The sequence below is a fragment of the Hyla sarda genome, chromosome 12 (assembly GCF_029499605.1).
Source record: "Hyla sarda isolate aHylSar1 chromosome 12, aHylSar1.hap1, whole genome shotgun sequence".
In the NCBI taxonomy this organism is placed as follows: Eukaryota; Metazoa; Chordata; class Amphibia; order Anura; family Hylidae; genus Hyla; species Hyla sarda.
Genome location: NC_079200.1, coordinates 22,828,061 through 22,842,685, shown reverse-complemented (window position 1 = coordinate 22,842,685; position 14,625 = coordinate 22,828,061). Strand labels below are relative to the sequence as shown.

General features: G+C 43.4%; 1 protein-coding gene across 1 annotated transcript; it reads left to right on the top strand.

Annotated features, from left to right (window-relative positions):
* Positions 1-4,122: 4,122 nt before the first annotated feature.
* LOC130296681 (keratin, type I cytoskeletal 19-like) lies at positions 4,123-13,031 on the top strand. The gene is made up of 8 exons (XM_056548490.1): positions 4,123-4,985; positions 5,589-5,671; positions 6,094-6,250; positions 6,516-6,677; positions 7,062-7,187; positions 9,120-9,340; positions 11,175-11,215; positions 12,525-13,031. The coding sequence occupies exons 1-8, from the start codon at positions 4,335-4,337 to the stop codon at positions 12,617-12,619; spliced, it is 1,536 nt and encodes a 511-aa protein (XP_056404465.1). The 5' UTR covers positions 4,123-4,334; the 3' UTR covers positions 12,620-13,031.
* Positions 13,032-14,625: the final 1,594 nt, after the last annotated feature.

Below are 14,625 nucleotides of genomic sequence, written 5' to 3'. Positions count from 1 at the left end.
AGCCAAGAAAAGGTATAGCAGCAAGTAATGACACACTTCACATCCCTGTGCTAGACTAACTCAAGATTTATGAACTCCTAGGTCATTCTTCCATCCATAGCAAAAGCCTCTGTTCCATTACTTTGACTTAAAGCAGATTTCAAGTGCTAAGAAATCTATCCGCCATCTGCAGAATAGGGGATACATGTCTGATCGCAGGGAATCTGAACACTGGAACCCCCATGATTTCCTGTACAGGGCCCCGACTCGGCCACAGCTGAGCTGCTGTGTGTGATGTTTTGCACAAAGCAGGTCAGCTGGTACAAAATAGCCCCCTCCACTCATTTCTATGTGAGAGGCAGTCCCATCGGTCGGACCCCACATGATCAGACATTTATCCTCTAGCCTGCGGATAGGGGATACATTTCATAGCACTGGACACCTTCTTTAAGATGTACTGTCCAAAAGTTGTGTTTATCTTTTAGTCAGTCACTTGTAAACTTGCCTGATGAAGTGGCCTCCTGTGCTCCAAAAGCTTATAAATATAAATTCTGATGAGCCAATAACAGTATTTTTTCCATGACACTTGTTTTTTTAATTTATTAACACCAGAGTATTTAATCACACACACACACACACACACACATATATATATATATATATATATATATATATATATATATATATATATATATACAGGGGCGGACTGACACCACTCAGGGCCCCCAGACCAAATAAAGCAAGGGCCCCCAGTAAGACTCCACCCCTGGCCCCACCTCTGCCCCACCCCTATTCCCTCCCAGTATGTATATGAATATTTGCCATAGAAAGGAATACGGGGTGCAGTGCGCTTGAGGCTAAGGGGTACTTTGAGGGATGGCAATGCCAATCACCTTGACTACACCAAGTGCCTTAAAACCCCTTACTCCTTTTTGTGCCAACTTGGGATCTCTGTCTGTGATACCGAGTCCAACTTGGCTCCTGCCTCTACTCACCTTTCACCTTAAAGGGATACTCCGGTGGAAAACTTCTGTTTAAGAAAGTTAAACAAATTTGTAAATGACTTCTATTAAACATTCTTAATCCTTCCAGTACCTATTAGCTGCTGTATACTACAGAAGAAATTCTCTTCTATTTGGGATTTCTTTTCTGTCACGACCATAGTGCTCTCTGCTGACACCTCTGTTAATTTTGGGAAATGTCCAGAGCAGGATATGTTTGCTATGGGGATTTTCTCCTGCTCTGGACAGTTCCTAAAATGGACAGATGTGTCAGCAGAGAGCACTGTGGTCTTGACAGAAAAGAAATCCCAAATAGAAAATAATTTATTCTGTAGTATATAGCTGCTAATAAGTACTGGAAGGATTATAACATTTTTATAGAAATAATTTAGATATCTAGCAAACAACAGAGCACGTACGTGCACTCACCACTCAGTGGAGACCATTGTGTGTAGAAGTCTGGTAATGGGAAGCTGGATCACAGCATCAGCGCAGGTAGAATGGTGCTCAGAGGCTACGCCAGCAATTTTGCACATACATGCATGCTTCTTCCGGCCTCAAGTGCGTGAGGCCGGAAGAAGCACACACTTACGTGCGAAACTGCAGGCGTAGTCTCTTCTACCTGCGCTGATGCTGTGATCCAGCTTCCCATTACCAGACTTCTACACACAATGGTCTCCACTGAGTGGTGAATGCACGTACATGCTCTGTTTTTTGCTACTATTGATACTTCATACTTTGTGTACGTGCACCCCGTAGGAGACAGAGTTGGTTTGCTGAGGCCGTGCTGACATCCAGGACAGGTGTAGTTTGCCTTTTGTGTGCTCCCCCCCCCCCCCCTTCCCCCCCTTCCTATCTCACTGTTTGAATAATTTACATATCTGTTTAACTTTCTGGCACCAGTTGATTTAAAAAAAAAAGTTTTCACCTGAGTACATGTCTTTCACCGCTCACTACATGATGGCACAGTCAGATACTGTATATAACTCTTATCTCTGACATCATATAGTGAGCGGTGAAAGGCAGGTAGAAAATAGCAACTAGTCCATTTATAAGCCATACACTTTACCTTTTTTGCCTCTTGCCTAGGTGAGGCTGAGGCCTCTTAGATTTATTACAGAATTAGCCCAGCAGCACAGAGTATTTCTGGAGGGAACTGCAGTGAGTCAGACTGTCTGCCTAACTACAGTTCCTGCCAGAGATACTCTGTGCTGTTGGGAAGCCTACTCCATCTTCTACATGCCTTTCACCACCCCCTACATGACGGCACAGTCAGAGATATAAGTTATATTTCACATACACAACTTATATGTCAGACTGTGCCATCATGTAGGGAACGGTGAAAGGCATGTAGAAGATACATACAATTCATAAGCCACCCACCTGACCAGGCTAGCCTGTTTTTGGGTCCATGCAGATGCCGACTGTGAAAGCCAGCAGAGAGATCAGGGCACTTCAGCAGGGCTCTGTACACCGAGGACAAGCGGGGCTCTGTACACTGAGAGGGCTCCATACACTGACAACAAGCAGGGCTCTGTACACTAAGGACAAGCAGGGCTCTGCACACTGAGGACAAGCAGGGCTCTGTACACTGAGGATAAGCAGGGCTCTGTACACTGAGGACAAGCAGGGCTCTGTACACTGAGGACAAGCAGGGCTCCCGGACACTGAGGACAAGCAGGGCTCCCGGACACTGAGGACAAGCAGGGGTCTGTACACTGAGGACAAGCAGGGCTCTGAACACTGAGGGCAAGCAGGGCTCTGTGCACTGAGGACAAGCAGGGCTCTGTACAATGAGGACATGCAGGGCTCTGTACACTGAGGACAAGCAGTGCTCTGTACACTGAGGACAAGTAGGGTTCTGTACACTGAGGACAAGCAGGGCTCTGGACACTGAGGACAAGCAGGGCTCCCAGACACTGATGACAAGCAGGGCTCCCGGACACTGAGGACAAGCAAGGCTCCTGGACACTGAGGACAATTAGGGCTCTGGACACTGAGGACAATCAGGGCTCCCGGACACTGAGGACAAGCAGGGCTCTGCACACTGAGGACAAGCAGGGCTCCCGGACACTGAGGACATGCAGGGCACTGTACTCTGAGGACAAGCAGGGCTTGCGGACACTGAGGACAAGCAGGGCACTGAACACTGAAGACAAGCAGGGCTCAACTACACTGAGGACATGCAGGGCTCCCGGAAAATGAGGACAAGCAGGGCTCCGTACACAGAGGACAAACAGGCCGGGTGCACTGGTCTTTGGCGGCAGCAGTAAACTCTGGCACTGCAGGATATGAAGTTCACATGACCTAAGCGCCGCTCCTAGGCAGCGGTTCTCTTAAAGGGCTGCCGCTACAGTGGCTGTCTGGGAGCGGAATAACTGTAACAGCTCCGGGCCCCCCTTGACGGGCCCGGCTATTTAAAAATAAATATATACATTTTTTTTTTTTTAAAGATTTGATGTGACAGGTGGCGGACAGCAGGCCCTTTTCCCAGCTGGGCCTTCGGACCACGGCCAAATGGACCGGCCGGTCAGTCCGTCCCTGTATATATATATATATATATATATATATATATATATATATGTATATAACAGTAATAATAATTCCTTTATTTATATACACTACATGCACTGTGCAAGGATTTTCATCCCTCAAATTTGTCCCTGTCCCCATCTAAATTCACCCATCAATATGTTTTTGGAGTGTGGAAGGAACTCAGAGTGCCTGGAGGAAACCCACACAAATGGGGAGAACATACAAACCCCTTGCAGATATTGTCCTTGGTGGTATTTTAACCTTGGACCTCAGTGCTGCCAGGCAACAGTGCTAACCAGTGCAGTATCACACTATTTTTTATGCTACAATGTGAAGAAGGAAATAACCCTCTGATATACACATCATTCATAAGTTCATTTCATATGGCTACAAAGGATCAGAAGCCCAACATCCTTCTTTCCCCTTTATATTTGCTGTAGGAAAATAATATGAAGACCCTTTTGCAAAATTTTAATATTATACATAACCTCATATTATATTAATATTACATATGTACTGTAATAATATCAAAAAGTTAAGAGAGTGTTTTGTACTCAACACCCATAAACAATGTATAAATGAAATCTTTGATGCCCTAACACTTAAGAATTGAAGTCAACGGGGTGGGTCATAAGTTTACTTTTTTGCCATTTGATCTAATTGAAATAATTAGGCTTAAAAGAGAATTACAACTGATGACAGCCATTGCTCGATATGAGTATTCCCTCTGATGATCCGAAAATAGCCAAATAGACTTAATTTAGGTCATTTTGAGAAATGTGCTGACAACAAGAAAGGACTGAGAATCGGAATAATTGTATGGAAATTACACATCCATTTTTACGCCCCAAAGTATTCACAGTATATAAAAAGGAGGCCCATATGTTACAAATCATCAACGTCTCTTCCAAAGAAGATACACTGAGATCGAACCAAGTTCAACAATCCATCTTTATCAACATGAGTCACAGCCAGCACAAGCAGACCCATTCTCTTTCTGGACACTTCAAGCCAAGTGTTCATCTTAGCAGTCACTCTCCCAAACTTCCCAGCCATATGTCTTCAAGTCATCATGGAGGTTCCCATTATGGAGGATACCATAAGGTTCATCATATATCTCATAATTCTCATAGTGGACCCATCAAGCCACTTGTCTTTTCCAAACATTCTTCTTTGAGCCATGGAAGCAGCTATGGAAGTGGACACAGTAGCCATAATCATGAAAGCCATTTTAACAACATTGGGAGCCATGGTGGTTGGAAGACTGAGGGATTTTTCAGCGTCAATGAGAAGGAAACAATGCAACTTCTGAATGACCGTCTTGCTACCTATCTTGAAAAGGTCCGTTCTCTAGAACAAGAAAATACTCAACTTGAGAAGAAGATCTGTGAATGGTATGAGAAAAATGCTCATACATCACTGCCCGATTTCCAACATTACTACAAGACCATTGCGGAACTTCAAAATAAGGTAAGTGATACTTGTATCTGAAGAAGTTTTGCGTTTCGAAGATTTATATGTCTACTTAAATATATTGTACTGTAAAATGAATTTACATAGCATGACATACCAAGAAGAATGAAGAACGGAGCTCTCACCCGGCACGTATCCTGAAGAGGTGACTGATCACCAAACGGGGTCTTCTGCAGGGAGGCGGTGGATGGAACGGGGGGAGCTCAGATGCCGGCCATGGTCCGTATCACGCCAATTGGCGCTTTGTCAGCCATGACGAAGCGCCGATTGGCGTGATATGGACCGCGGCCAGCGTCTGAGCTCCCCCCGTTCCATCTACCGCCTCCCTGCAGAAGACCCCGTTTGGTGATCAGACACCTCCTCAGGATACATGCCAGGTGAGTGCTCAGTCCTTCATTCTTCTTGGTATCTCATCTATTGGAATCCTTTCTTTTTTTCGTGAAGCACCTCCTGTTATCCTACCTGGTTTATACACACTCCATTTCCATTCAATCATAGCATACTAGCAGTGTCATATCCAGTGCCAATTCATTATTCTCCCCATTTTTCTGGTGGTCACGAATTCACATAACACTTTGCTTAATGTTTTCACCATAACAGATAACAGCAGCCTCTGTGGAAAATTCAAAGATTGTCCTTCAGATTGATAATGCAAGACTAGCGGCTGATGACTTCAAGAACAAGTAGGTTCAACCAGATTGCAGTATAGTAAAAGAAAAGCATTGATAATGTGTAGCTACAATGGCTAGAAAATCAAATCATGAGTAAAATTATATAGTTTATGGCAGTGGTATGTTTTTAGACTGCAAGTAGAAATGAGCAAAACTACAGAAAGATTTGAAGAATTAGAATCTAGTGAATCGGTTCGTTTAGTCTTGTAAAAGTCATTCTGTTTTCCGATTCCCCAGGAATCCTACCAGACGGCTCTTGAACAGTCAAATGACTTTTACAACACTAAGTTAATTGATAAATAAATGATAATATTCAGGTTTTCGGAACCTTACTGTAGAGTCACTCATCTTTAATTCTAACTGCAGATCGTAACTACTACAGTGCTGTATGTAAGACACACGTTTCCAATTGCTTTCTGTTGTTTCTGTCCAAGATACGAAATGGAGGTTAGATTGAGAAACTTTGTTGAGACGGACTTGAATGGATTACGCAAAGTTCTTGAAGGCTTATGCATAGAAAGGGCAGATCTGGAGATGCAACTTCAAAGTTTGCAGGATGAATTGCTTCAGATGAAGAAACATCAAGAAGAGGTAAATTATAAGATCATAAGTATTTAGCCTTAAAGGGGTATTCAGCCCCTAGACATCTTATCTCCTATCCAAAGGATAGGGGATAAGATGTCTGATCGCGGGGTCCCTTGGGCATGGGGCATTGGGGATATAGTGTGTATGCAGCAGTTTACCATCCCCTCCTATACATGTCTTTGCCCCTTTTGCCGCACTGTTTATTTGTTGTTTTCTATGTAAGCATATGGATGGTTCACAACAGAGTTTTTTTTGTCTTGTGTCTTGGAAGGACCTCACTGCTCTGCGCAACCAGCTGGGAGCCAGGATCAATGTGCAAGTGGATGCCGCACCATCTGTAGACCTCAACAGAGTCTTATCTGAAATTCGAGAGCAATATGAAAACTTGATGGACAGGAACCTCAAGGAGGTTGAGAGCATGTTCATTGCTAGGGTAAATTTCTGTAGACAGTTTTACTCAACTTGGCAGAAATTCCTTAAAGGGGTACTCCGCTGCTCAGCGTTTGGAATACACAGTTCCGAACGCTGAAGCCGATGCCGGGAGCTCGTGATGTCATAGCCCTGCCCCCACATGATGTCACGTCCCACCCCCTCAATGCAAGTCTACGGGAGGGGGCGTGACGGCAGTCACGCCCCCTCCCGTAGACTTGCATTGAGGGGGCGGTGCGTGACGTCATTAGGGGGCATGGGTATGGCGTTACAAGCTCCCGGCGCTGGCTCCAGTGTTTGGAACAGTTTGTTCCAAATGCTGAGCAGTGGAGTACCCCTTTAATCTAATTTACTCTTCATTTGTGACGTAATCTGAATTCTTTTTCAGAGTGAAGAACTGAACCGCCAGGTGGCTTCTGGGTCTGAACAACTGCAGACAGTGCAAACGGAAGTCCTTGACCTTAAGCGTTGCCTGCAGACACTGGAGATTGAACTGCAAAGTCAACTTAGCATGGTACATACAGTTTTTTATGAAAATACATTAGGTAGATAGTAAATGTAAGGTTATTTAGTGATAAAAGAAAATGTGATACAAACCCTAAGAGATGTGTGGATAGAGTACTGCAAGTCGTTTTAATTATGGATGATTATGAAGGTATACATGTCCCTTGTATTTCCTTGGCATCACTGTTTGGGTGTATGATTTGAAGACTTGGTTGTTGGGGTTTTCACAGTGAGTGAACCTTATAATAGTACAGTAGAACCTTTCCAAATAGTCATCTTATTGAGAAAACAGAGAATCACCATTTCCTGGGCCAAAGCCCAAGAAACTCACACCCCTATAGATTGTGCCCCCCTATAAAATATAACTTTTATTGATTCAGAATAAAACCCTTAAAGGGGTACTCCTGTGGAAAACTTTTTTTTTTTTTTAAATCAACTGGTGCCAGAAAGTTAAACAGATTTGTAAATCACTTCTATTAAAAAAAATCTTAATCCTTCCAGTACTTTTTAGGGGCTGTATACTAAAGAGAAATCCAAAAAAGAAATGCATTTCCTCTGATGTCATGACCACAGTGCTCTCTGCTGACCTCTGCTGTCCATTTTAGGAACTGTCCAGAGCAGCATACATTTGCTATGGGGACTTTCTCCTGCTCTGGACAGTTCCTAAAATGGACAGCAGAGATCAACAGAGAGCACTGTGGTCAGGACATCACAGGAAATGCATTTCTTTTTTGGATTTCTCTTTAGTATACAGCCCCTAAAAAGTACTGGAAGGATTAAGATTTTTTAATAGAAGTAATTTACAAATCTGTTTAAGTTTCTGGCACCAGTTGATTTAAAAAAAAAAAAAAAAAGTTTCCCAAGGGAGTACCCCTTTAAGAGTTTAAGGATTTTATTCTGAATCAATAAAAGTTATATTTTATAGGAGGGGGCACAATATATAGGGGTGTGAGTTTCTCCAGGCTTTGGCCCAGGAGTTGGTGATTCTCTGCATTGATGACCCCTTACCCTCCTTTGGGTTCATTAGTTTTTTGGGTCTTTTGAGAAAACCAAAGTTTCTGTAAGAAATCTTAATTTTCTTTTTTTCATAATTTTTGCATATTGGCTTTCTCTAAAGAGACCATTTGTAAGGAGTATTCCGCTGGAAAACATTTTTATTTTTTTAAATCAACTGGGGCCAGAAAGATAAACAGATTTGTAAAATACTTCTATTTAAAAAAAAAACCTAATCCTTCCAGTACTTATCAGCTGCTGTATACTACACAGGAAGTTATTTTCTTATTGAATTTCTTTTCTGTCTGACCACAGTTCTCTGGTCCATTTTAGGAACTGTCCAGAGTAGGTGCAAATCCCCACTGCAAACCTCTCCTGCTCTGGACATTTCCTGACATGGGCAGAGGTGTCCGAAGGATAGGGGATAAGTTATAAATCTCGGGGGGTCTGAGCGCTGGGGCCCCCCACGATCTCCGGTACGGGGTCGCGGCAATATACAGGAAAGGGGGCGTTCCGTCCCCGCATGACGTGGCGGCCAACACGCCCCCTCCATGTACCCCATAGAGATACATGGAGGGGGAGTGTCTGCCGCGCCTTTCTGCTGGGGAGGAAACTTCACTTCCTGCAGACTGCCGCGGCCCCGTCCAGGAGATCCCGGGGGCCCCCAGCGCTCGGACCCCCTACGATCTATAACTTATCCCCTATCCTTTGGATAGGGGATAAGTTATTTTGTGCTGGAGTACTCCTTTAAGATTTTTAAATAGAAGTAATTTACAAATCTGTTTAACTTTCTGGCCCAGAGTTGATAAAAAAAAAAAATGTTTTCCAGCGGAGTACCCCTTTACTGCCATTTTGGGTGGTCATTTTAAAAAAGGTTCTACCATAGCTAGAAGATGGAGTCGTCAATAAATTCAACCTGGTTTAAAACAAGCTTTTCATCTGTTTTCAGAAATCAGCTCTCGAGTGCTCCTTGGCAGAGACTGAAGCAACATTTGGCAACCAGCTTTCCCATTTACAAAGCCTTATCGACAATGTAGAAAATCAGCTCTCAAAGATCCGCTCAGAACTGGAACGCCAGATCCATGAGTACAAGATTCTTATGGACCAAACTACCTACCTAGAGATGGAGATCACCACATACAAAAGACTGCTTGAAGAACAGGACCTCCAGTAAGTGAAATGTTTATAATAATAAATATACCGCTCGATAAAGCCACTAAAACATGAACCAAAGGTTTCAGAGCTTTGGTTCTAGAAAATTCCAAGTCAGTATTTTCAAAAGGTTATGATTTTAATGGGGTTCTCCAGCGCTTAGAATAGGGGATAAGATGCCTGATCGCGGGGGTCCCGCCGCTGGGGACCCCCGTAATCTTGCACGCCGCACCCCATTATAATCAGTCCCCGGAACGTGTTCGCTCCGGGTCTGATTACTTTCGATCACGGGGACGGAGCAATGTGATATCACGGCTCCGCCCCCGTGGGATATCACGGCTCCGCCCCTCAATGCAAACCTATGGGAGGGGGCATGACAGCCGGGACGTCACACGGGGGCCGAGCCGTGACGTCACAACGCTCCGTCCCCGTGATCGACAGTAATCAGACCCGGAGCGAACACGCTCTGGGGACTGATTATAAAGGGGTGCGGCGTACACGATCACGGGTGTCTCCAGCGGCGGGACCCCCGCGATCAGGCATCTTATCCCCTATCCTAGGGGATAAGATGTCTAAGCGCTGGAGTACCCCTTTAAGGGAATCTGTCATTTTGTACATGCTGCCCAAACTAAAAAATCATAGTGGTGATTCTTGGCAATAGTGTTGAGTGCAAATTTTTAGCGTGAATATCGGCACTTCGCGATTTCGCGAATATTTAGAAAATAGTGCTATATATTTTTTTTTTCACATGCAAATTTTTATGCAAATGTTTCTGTGAATTTCCTATGCAAATTTTTTTTTTCACATGCTAATTTTTATGGGAATTTTCAGATGCAAATTTTCTATGCAAATTTTCACATGGGGGGAAAAAGTGAAGGAGTATAGCGAATATGCGATTTCTAGAGAATAGGACGAATAATCGTCAATACATTCGAATATGGCCCCTGCTGCTCATCACTACTGCCAACTTCTTCCAACCCCACTAACCTTGATTAACAGATCTCTCCTTGTTTTAGTATAGCGAGAGATCTGTCAATGAGAGCCAATAAGGCATTGAGAAGCCACCGGGGCCACCCTGATGATTTGTGGTTCGTGAGTGATGACTCTGAGGTTCACTTTAAGTTCATTCCATAGAGAAGACAGTAGTAATCCCTGATGCACTCACAGTAAGTGCGTTCTTAAAGGGGTATTCCAGCTTTATACATCTTATCCCCTATCCAAAGGATAGGGGATAAGATGTATGATCGCAGGGGTCCCGCTGCTGGGGACCCCCGCGATCTCGATGCAGCCCCCAGCATTCTGTGCCGGGCGCTGCCTCTGAGACGGGGACATGATGCCCCCTCCAGTCATGTCTATGGGACATCCGTCACGCCCCCTCCCATAGACATGAATGGAGGGGGCGTGACATCACGTCCCCGTCTCGGAGGCAGCGCCCGGTACAGAGTGCGGGGGGCTGCACTGAGATCACGGTGGTCCCCAGCAGCGGGACCCCTGCGATCATATATCTTATCCCCTATCCTTTAGGGGTAGGGGATAAGATGTATGAAGCCAGAATACCCCTTTAGGATAATACTACAGTAGTCCCAGAAATATGAACTTTTGGGGCCTGGAGTTGAGATCTTGAGCTCTCAAGTAGTGTTAGTGGCTCCTTGCTTACTTCAAGTACCCCCAACAAGCCAGAACTTCTTTAATCTTTGATGGGTGTTTTCAGTTACTGCCATATACTGTATATCATCTCTATGGGAACATCCCAAATGATGACCTTATGGGGCTTCTTCAAAACTAGATAAGATAAGAAACTTTCCCTATAATAACCTTACTAATTTTACATTGTACATACTATTTGTTGTAGCATGCCAGAGCAGCGCCATCAGGAAAACATGAACAAAGATAGTAAGTATCACAATCACATAATATATGTCAATGAATGATAACATTCTAAATTCCTCAACTTAATGATGACTGAATAAATAAAGGGGTTATCCATGATTAGAAAAAAAGAAAGAAAAAATATATATATATATATTTCCTAGAAACAGCACCACTCTTGTCACAAATTGTTTGTAGTACAGCAACTTAATTCCATTGAAGTGAATTGAGCCACATTGTAATACTGCACACAACCTGAGGAAAGAAGAGGCACTGTTTGTTTTTTTAATCAATTACATTTACCATTTTTCATACTGGTATCTTCTTATGTGTCGGAGAGGCCCTTCCCCTTTTGACATCTACCTCTTTAAAGAGGAAAAACACTTTTTATATTTTGTAGAACTACTGATAAGATGACTTTTTTTTAATATACATTTATTAAAAAGAAAGTACATTTTACAAAAAAATCTAAAATGAAAATAGCCGCCACTAGCGGTAATCTATCTTTATGCCAACAGACTACTCTGTATTTTGCAGCATACTGGATACCGGCCGTAAAGTGTGTTGGTATCCAGTGTAGGAGATCACTACTACACCACTACAGCCTTCAGCTGTTCCTAAACTACAACTCCCATGATCAGAGTTGTAGTTTTGCAACAGCTGGGGGTGCAATCTTTGTAAAACTCTGTTTTAGAGCTGTGTATTCTCCAGCTGTGTGCCTCCAGCTCTTGCAAAACTACAGACAAAGGATGTGTGGGCATGCTGGGAGTTGTAGTTTTGCAACAGCTAAAGGCATCACTGCCCTAACACAGTGCTTTACAAACACTGCAGCTCCAGCTGTTGCAAAACTACAACTCCCAGCATGCTTGAACAGCCAAAGCTTTCTGACTCCTAAATGACAAAGAAGCTGATTGGACATTCAGGAGTCTGTGAAAGCTGAATGACACACATAGGGACAGCTATGTTGATTAGCATCCAGCTTTATTAGAAACAGATAGAAAATGAATGAATAAAATCTACTGTACAGTGATTTGCAGACTGCCAGGCTGCTCCCAGACTTAGAGCAGATGAGTCATCACAGTGAGGGAGAGAGATGGACACGTCCCTCCACAAGGCAAGAACAAAAATCAAGTGAGCAACATGTAAATGCTATTTGTTAAGGGAATATAGGTCATAGACACATAATAATGATATGTACATGATCAGGATTAGGTTCTGAGTAAGATATCACTTTTTTTTTTTGCACTATGACAGGTACGCTTTAACCCTTAAAGCTAAATCCCCAAAAGATAAAGACATTGATTTTATCAAACTTTATGTATTTTCATTGCAGTATCACTTAACCTCCCAAGACATCATGAAAAACATCAAGATTCTGACCATGGAAAACCCCACCAAACCAAGGAACATGGTCACCAAGCCAAGTGATTATCTAATCATCAGGACCCAATACAGTGTTGACTGAAGATGGAATTTATTTCTATGAGCTTTAGATATCCATTTATAATGGAGATCAGCATTTATTTGTAGTATGACTATAGGGTGAGTTTTACTGGTTTGGGGCCTTGGGGAATAAAGTGGAAAGTTGGCAAAGGGAAACCATTCCTCTCAATATCCAGTGTGATGTCTACTTACTTATTTCAATAAGATTTCTTAAGCGCTTATCATTTAAAAGGCAATATCAATAATAAATCCACTGGACAAGACTTACAGTAGTTATGTTATTCTATGCTAGTAAATTGACTTGCTTCATTGGCATTGTTGAAGGGGTACTCCGGCGCTTAGACATCTTATCCCCTATCCAAAGGATAGGGGATAAGATGCCTGATCGCTGGGGTCCCGCGTGATCTTGCACGCCGCACCCCGTTTATAATCAGTCCCAGGAGCATGTTCGCTCTGGGTCTGATTACCGACGACCACAGGGCCAGCGGCGGGACCCCCACGATCAGGCATCTTATCCCCTATCCTTTGGATAGGGGATAAGATGTCTAAGCGCCGGAGTACCCCTTTAATAGGGTTGCTTGGAATTGGAAAATGCATCTTTATCTTCCAGCAGTGCCATTCTTGCCTAAAGGTTGTATATGGTATTGCAGGTCATGCCGATTTAATTGTATGAGATTGACCAGTAATATTATACATAGACAAGAGTAGTGTGATTTTTGGAAAAAGTGTACCTTTTTTCTTGTCTCTGGCAACCGTCTTAATAGTTATATCCAAAAAGACTTTAACCCCTTACGGGTGTAGCCATCTATCGTGTCTATTTATAATGGTGTTCAATGTAGCCATCTTTGTATTATGGCTTAGTGTTATATTGTGCTATGCTATAATTCTATCACTTGCAATATGTGATCTTTAAAATCAACATATCGATCCATTGTTTCTAACTTTATCTACTTGGAATTACATCTATGGCCTATTGTTTGGCTGTATGTGCTTTAGTCCTATTAATTGTGTTTATTATACTTCACTGGTATTGTCTGTAACTTGCTGCCTTTAGCACTTCATAAATAAAAGATCTCTTCTGCCTAATGCATATTGTTGCACAGTGTATTTGTTCTATAATATTATAGTTATTCAAAATAACAGGTTACAAATAAGGGGCTGCAAGAGATTATAAAAAGGATATGATTGGGTATAAGACCATACATAAGAATGATCACTATGTAATGCCTGATTTCCACTGTAGGGGTGCTGCAGGAAAATTATACACTTGCCAGACAGGTGCCGCTTGTGGCCTGTCTCCCCCTCCCATTGTATATGTTCTTAGCCCACACTGGAAATAACTGGGGAGCAGTCTGCAAGTCGGACCTAAGGCTGCCGTCATTTGGTTCCTGGCTTTATTTATCCGGCCAGTTAGGTTTAGTGTTAGGTCCCGTACCACTTGAGAAACCTTGGCGTGGTGTGTGGGCTCAGGTATGTCTTTCATATAAGGATATACTGGCTAATGTCTAAATTTTACATCAGTTTTGAGAGTTAGCTAATGTCATTGTTTACATTTACCAGAGGAGTGAACCCATATTGTGGTCCACAAGTGCAGGTCCTCCACTCCAACGTAGGTGCACAACTGCACTTGGGGTTGAGCACCTCCTATCACCTTAGACCATGTTAATGTAATTGCCAGACAGTTCCCCAAACATTACACCTGATGTCTGGGGGGAGGGGATCTCTGCAATAGAACACCCTGTAGTCAACATATCATTGGTGACCTTTTCTAAAAGGTGTACTCTGCTCCTAGACATCTTATTCTGCCGCTGGGGACCCCCGCGATCTCTGCTGCGGCATCCCAGACATCCGGTGCCGGATGACAGGTGATGCAGGGCGGAGGCTCGTTATGTCACCGCCACGTCCCGCTTGTGACGTCATGGCCATGCCCCCTCAATACAAGTCTATGGGAGGGGGCGTGACGCCCCCTCCCATAGACTTGCATTGAGGGT